Source organism: Lineus longissimus, chromosome 15, assembly GCF_910592395.1.
Source record: "Lineus longissimus chromosome 15, tnLinLong1.2, whole genome shotgun sequence".
In the NCBI taxonomy this organism is placed as follows: domain Eukaryota; kingdom Metazoa; phylum Nemertea; class Pilidiophora; order Heteronemertea; family Lineidae; genus Lineus; species Lineus longissimus.
The window spans coordinates 656009-663291 of NC_088322.1; the positions used below are offsets into that span (position 1 = coordinate 656009).

At 41.3% G+C, this 7283-nt stretch overlaps 1 protein-coding gene across 1 annotated transcript; it reads left to right on the plus strand.

Annotated features, from left to right (window-relative positions):
* The first annotated feature begins 5430 nt into the window (after window positions 1-5430).
* On the plus strand, window positions 5431-6477 carry LOC135499941 (putative nuclease HARBI1). Its single transcript, XM_064791003.1, has one exon. It carries the CDS (start codon window positions 5431-5433, stop codon window positions 6475-6477), a length of 1047 nt encoding a protein of 348 aa, XP_064647073.1.
* Window positions 6478-7283: the final 806 nt, after the last annotated feature.

The window sequence follows — 7283 nt, forward strand, 5'->3', positions numbered from 1 at the left end:
TTCGGTGAGGGAGTACATCGGTTTTGATGAGCCAGTAGCCCTATAACTGCTAAGACACGACACCTTTGGTGGAAACTGCTTAACATGCAGTTTCCATGCAGTTTTCATGCAGTTTTCATGCAGCCATTCCTTTGTGTCCAGTACCCTATGTCTGCCATGTGAAGAAGTCTAAAATGTCCTCGGATTAAATATCTGGTATTCGTTAATATCTGAGCTTATGACGTTCATGGAATCTATAGAACCTCGTACCATAATCCATCAGAGAATAGAATAGGGCCGGACACATTTTCCAAGGGGACATTATTCACCTCTGCAATGGATTCTGTTAGTTTGCATTAGACTCTAATCAAAATAATTCATTGTTTCCCAGCTTAAGTTTATAATGAAACTTGTGGTTTGTGTAGGGACAGAGATAAAATGACATGCCAGGGAGTAACACATTGCTGTGTTACACAGAGCGACATAACATGGTGTTCAGTCATGGTTATAAGTATAAAGTATTTTGATGACAAAGTCACAACCAGAATGCAGGGAAAAGTGCACTTAAATAAATTCTTCATGGCACTCGCCGAAATAATGCGGCACTGGACAAGTGTGCAATTTGAAGACGGTATAATACTATATATGCTAGTTGTTTACAGTAATTCATTATGGAGGTGTTCTGTGCCTTTAATGGCAAACCAATTCCTTTTCCCCAGTAGACTAGCATTCTTAGATGAGACTTCTTAATTTGTAATGGTTTTGATCAGAACACAGGCATAAATCACTCTAATACGTTATGTATGAAGTTGACCAACTGTGGCTCCCGAGTGCGTTTAAAAACAGTATGATACTGTATTTAACGAACTGTTGACAACATATCATTAGCCAGGTGTACTGTCCCTTAAATGACAAACCAGTTTCAATCCCTCTCAGACGAGCATTCTTAGAGGAGACTTCCTAATTACACCATGGATGTATCACACCAAGGGTTCAATATAGATAAGCCTTATACGCCAATAAGTCGGACATCAGTCAATGTTGCAGGTGTGTGCAAATTAAGCCAGGGTCATGTGTAAGCCTCGGCATAGGGGGCATAGGCCTTTATCATAGTTCCACTACACATCCCTTGGTCAGTGTTGAGACAGAGATAGCATGACAAGCCTGAGAGAAGCTCAGTTCAACACAGAACAAATAACATTGTGTTCAGTTATAAGTACAGTACAACCTCTCTATTGCGGACATCCATGGGACTGGGCCCAGGTGTCGGCAATAGAGCGGTGTCCTTGATAGAGAGGTTATGCCAAATCGTCCGATAGGTGGAGTTGAAGTTCCCGCCTTGCAGGTCTTGGTTTTCTCTGTGTCGACATCAGGCGTAGAAACTTTGAACCTGTTGGCTGATCGGTTTTTGCTTGTGATGTTGAGCGAGGGTCTATGTCATGTGTAAGCCTGGGCATAGGGGGCATAGGCCTTCATTATATTGTTTATAGTACATCGGTTTCGATGAGCCAGTAGCCCTATTATTATTGCAAAGACAAGCAACCTTTAGTGCCCACTGCTGAACATGCAGTTTCCTTGCGTCCTAAGATCGAATGTCCGGTATTCTCTAATGCGCTTTTATTTCTGACATGTGAACCACATACCATAATCTGTTGGAATAGAATGGGGCCAGACACTTTTTTCAGGGGGACATATTCTACCGCTACACCGAATTCCGCGATTTCGCATTAGACTCCAATCAAATCGTTTCTTGTATCCCAGTATTTAAGTTTATCATGCATCCCTTGACTAGGTTCAGAAGCAACATGTCACAACCTAATACCTCATAATGTGGAGGTCACAGACAGTTAATTAGTTGTTCAGCCTCCTAAGAGGATAATCTGAGAAGGACAATGTAACAACCTTTTGTTACATAAAGATGGCTGTTCAGTCTGGTCTCCTGAGAAGGAAATCTTGGAGGGAGAAAGTTAAAACCACTTTTTTTCTCTTCTCTCTGTCATCAGATCCGATAAATGTTTAGAGAGGGCACAATGGTTCTGTCGCAGTACTCTGTTCATTTTGTCATACTTACACGAAATGTAGGTGGAGCTTGCAGCTGGAAGGCCAGAGAAAGGGGCCTATCCCTCACATTAGTATTTACGAGGGACAGTTGGTAGGTGCAAGGGGATCAAATTAGTAGACATTATGCGACTTGTACCCAGAGACAGATGATATGGGGGTGGGGGACTAGTTTCTGGGCTCCTGAAAGGTTCAAGAAATAAAGAGAAGTTCAAATGTCGTCTTAGGCAGTTGCTTATAATTGTCAAAGTATTCTTGAGTCATGATACATGAATTGCATTCGATATGACAGTGTTACACAATATTGTTAAGATGAGCGATGAGATCGACAAATGAGATTCTAAAAGTAGTGACACAAGGAACATATACAGTATAGAACTTAGGAGTGTATGGATGATTGCTTATTCAAGATTTAGTCTAAAAGTTTCAACACTTACCTGAAAGGTTCAAGGAATAAAGTGAAGTTCAAATGTCGTCTTAGGCAGTTGCTTATAATTGTCAAAGTATTCTTGAGTCATGATACATGAATTGCATTCGATATGACAGTGTTACACAATATTGTTAAGATGAGCGATGAGATCGACAAATGAGATTCTAAAAGTAGTGACACAAGGAACATATACAGTATAGAACTTAGGAGTGTATGGATGATTGCTTATTCAAGATTTAGTCTAAAAGTTTCAACACTTACCTGAAAGGTTCAAGGAATAAAGTGAAGTTCAAATGTCGTCTTAGGCAGTTGCTTTTAATTGTCAAAGTATTCTAGAGTGACTTCTCAACTGAAGCGCTGGATCTTATAGCGTGCCCAGAGAAATACTTTGGCCAATAAGAAACAATGTAAGACACATTTAGAACTTCCAGGGTCCATCCTTGGGTGACCAGAACCAATCAGAAACAGTTACCAAATTGAGGCTAGCAATCTGCGTCCTTGGAAACCCTACATGGTTACCAAACATACAGAGTGTGAATTGTTACATATAATGATAATCTTAATGGCGATCCATTCGAAACACCAATAAGCTAGTTCTGGCCCAGCCTGTTCCAGCTTAAAACAATGACTAAGGCAATATGAACTCTAGTCTTTCTATAGAAATTGAGATATAATTAAACCAACTTGCTTCGCCTGAACATGAGAGTGATAGACAAAGAGATAATAAATATAACTTGGCGATTTTGTTTCAACAAACCCTTCGAACATGCTTGTTACCTGACCTAATGGTCCCACACATGAGTAGGATATTGTTTCAGGCTATTCCTGGCTTTGCTCATGGCTAACACCTCGTATTTTTCTCGTATTTCGATCGTATTCTGTATCAGCATCGAGATCTCTCGTCAATCAGTAGGGGTTTCTAATCACCTTAGACTCCCTGCGGCTAGAGATTCTCGTAATTTATCGAGTTTCAAAACACGACCATAAAATGTCATTTTACGAGAAAACTCTATAGTATTTGGTGGGATTAACGGTTTATCTTGAAATCCCTAGGGGGCGCGTTATGGAAAAGCAGATAGCGGTTTTATGGCCAACTTTCAGTTCAAACATGGACCAAAGGGTCAAAAGGAAGGTAAATAACACCCAGAGGTGACATAATCTACATGTACATCTTATTCCTGCCTCTTACTATGCCCGGTCCTGTAACCATGGGCCTCTACTATACCCTTACTCAAGCTGGATATAGATTAGTCTCTGTCTATACCAATAGACCGACATCATCCCTCTGTCATTTTCTGAAACATCTTGACCACCAAAGTTTTGCATCTAATTATTATGCTTAGAAATATACAATATACCCCCGGCTTCCTTTAAAGGGGGTAAGACCTGGAGGTTCAGGGTGTTTCCGAAACAGGTCCCTCTTTACCAACTATAAGTGGTCGTTTATCATATGTATGAATAAACCACCCGAAAACAGGAAATAAAGAATTGCAAAAAACCAGGCCAACTTTACCGCTGAGAGTAGTTACTTTTACATTCAGTTTGGTACCAAGACAGCAACTCCATGTCTGACTGTTTGAGTGGGTTATTCTTCAACCAAAACAAATCGTTTGACAACTGAACTAATTCTCCCGAGGTTGGAGGGTGTTTACTCTCTAAGCACTAGCACTCAGGACCCGTATTCATAAAGCTACTTAAGTCAAAGTGGGGCACCTAAAATGCATCTTAAGTTTAGGTTGGGTACTTATTTAAAATAAGTCATATTCATAAATATGCTTAAGTCAGGCTGCCCACTCAAATCAAATCTTAGATTTGAGACACCCCGGAGCAGTCTTAACTTTAAGTGGACTGGTTCTTTCAGTTCATTTTTAGCACGGCGCTCATCGGAGGTGAGTTTGTTGATGTTGGCTTGGCAACACGAAATTGCACACAGGCGTGCACTTCGCAGGGAAAGGGGTTTTCGTGATCGCCTCAATCCACAAGAGTTCTAAAACGACTTATAATTATACCAGTGATATCGGTTTGATCGGCAAACATTATTCTTGTGAGGGATGACCACGAATCGGAAACTAGGAGGAATTACGCGCTGCCTCCCGAGTTAAAACTGCTTGCGACTCTCCGGTTTACAATTTTTACCCTTGCGGATCATTCCAACAGCTGGTGATACTGTCAACATTTCCAAACCAACCACGAGTCGAGTAATTGTGGAGGTGACAACCTCACTGAACCAAATTTCTGAAACAAGATGACACTCCTCAATTTTCTGTTTTTACTATCAGATTCTTCGATTTCACGGTGTTATCAGTGTGGTCGATCGAATGCCTACAGTACTTGGATTCTATGACCTTTGTTTCATGAGTGGAGATAATATGAGACGTTGGGAAGGGGATAAGGTCATCCTTAGGGGTATCCATTGCAGCCTGAGCTTATGACGCCATTTTTGAACCCTAACATCCCCGGGCAACGATAATACAATTGTGTACAGAAAAATGATTTGTAATTTGCATTATTGAATACCTACGATCAATGAATAATGATTCAATTTATAGGCAGAAATCAACAGGAACGGGTACCTGATGTGTCTTTTGAAGAGTGATAAGTGTTACACTCAAACTTAAGCGGTCAACCTGGCTAAGTGGGGCGTTGAGTAGTTTTATGAATCCCATTTTAGGTGGGGAACTTTGGGAAGTTGGCCACTTAGGGTTTTATAGCACTTGAGTTAAGAACTTTTATGTATATGGGCCCAGGGCCGGTATTCATAAACGTACTTATGTCTAGGTGTAACGCCTAAGTACCCCATAAGTTAGGTGTTACGAACAAGTCGTATTCAATATGCTACCCAAGTGGTTCGTTACACCCAATTTTGCACTTAACTTTAAGACACCCCCAAGGGTGTCTTAAGTCGAAGTCCGTTCGCCATAAACTATATTTTCCATCCATTTTGGACAAGACAGCCAAGAGGAATGGCAGCATTTCTTTTGTTACGAGAACAGTTAGTTGGAGTGCGTGCGATTTGTCGCGATAGGGTATTTAGAGACCGTCTGCATCCACTGGATGAATATGACGATGTTGAGTTGTACCAGCGTTACCGATTTGACCATCAAACGATTTTGGAATTAATAGATGTTGTCGGAGATGAACTCGATCCCATCACCCTACGAAACCACGCATTGCCAAGGGAATTGAAGGTTTTAGCAGCTTTACGCTTTTATGCTACCGGATCGTTCCAGTTGACTGTAGGCGACACAGTACACGTCTCACAGCCAGCTATGAGCCGTGTAGTTACCCAAGTTACAGCCGCTTTGCTCCCTTTACTGCCAAGAGTCTTGCAATTTCCAAGGAATCAAGATATTCCCAATATGGTTGATGAGTTCCATGAGATTGCCAATTTTCCGGGAGTTATTGGCCTAGTAGACGGAACGCACGTGTGGATTTTGAGCCCCACCCAACACGAGTGGCGATATGTCAACCGGAAGAACTATACGTCAATAAACAACCAAGTAGTGATGGATGCAAGATACAGATTTATCAATGTAGTTGCAAGATGGCCAGGAAGTACACATGATTCCGTTATTCTAAGAGAAAGTGGCCTTGCAACTATATTTGAGGAACGAAATGGCGAGGAACTGCTTTTAGGCGATAGTGGATATCCCGTGCGACCATGGCTGATGACGCCATTTCTTAATCCAAATACGCCACAGCAACGGAGGTACAACAGAGCCCACAAGAGAACAAGGTGCTTGGTTGAAAGAGGAATCGGCCAATGGAAAAGACGATTCCATTGCTTACATGGGATGTTGAGGCACACACCACAGAAATGTTGCGAAATCATTGCTGTCTGCGCCATTCTCCACAATCTTGCAAAAGACAGAGCTTTACCAGATTTTGATGAAGAACCAATTGAACACCGCCCACAACCATTAGTCGACCCAGCAAACGTGATTGTTTTGCCAGACAGGATCAATGGGGCTGGAAGAAGAGATCAAATTGTCAATACCCACTTCAGATAAATGTAAGTGAAATAAATGATGTGAACAATTATAATGTTAATCATGACTGTATTTCAACAATTGCACGAAGTTACAAATATTCAAATATTTGTGAAATTGTAGTCTGAATGTGGTGCATGTACTTGATTACTTCCATAGGTGGTAGGCATGAATTGTCCATAACCTAACTTTTGCTTCTTTAATTGAAGAACCTCTATTTCTAACGATAGCTTGTTCTTTTCCATTTGCAGCTTTTCAATCTCTAATGTGACTCTAGTCTTCTCGAGAGCCAAAAGATCCTTGTGCATCTCTGTAACTTCTGCAGCAGCGTCATCACATTTACGTTTCTCACTCTTTTCAGTTTCCTCAGGCAATGGCGGGCATAGCTTGAACGGCAATGCTGCAGGTGGATTGAGACGCCGCGTTGTCGTGAAACGCACCACAGCTTCACTATTTGTGGATGGACTGGAAAACAAATACAAATTTGTGTTAATGAGATGCACTATTGTAGCTTCTCTTTTCATGCCACATTGAAATGTTAATTACTGTCTAAATTGGTATTAATAAAAAGCTTGTCAGTTCCAATCTCATTCATAAATTGTGATTAATACCTTGTTGGACTAATGGGAATAGCCGATGTTGAAGGCTCATCCTGTGTCAAAGTTGCAGCATGTGACTTGGCCTGGTTGGAACATCCTGCATCTTTCATGGAACTGTCGATACCACCTTCTATACCATGTACAGTCAGATCGTTTTCTCCCAGTATTGCAGCCACTTTCTGTGAAATTAATGACGGCTCCACTGGTGCTGGACCACCTCCTACAAAA

Bases quoted from the DNA above. Each gene is read 5' to 3' on its own strand.
- LOC135499941 (XM_064791003.1), top strand. From the start codon at position 5,431: ATGGCAGCATTTCTTTTGTTACGAGAACAGTTAGTTGGAGTGCGTGCG.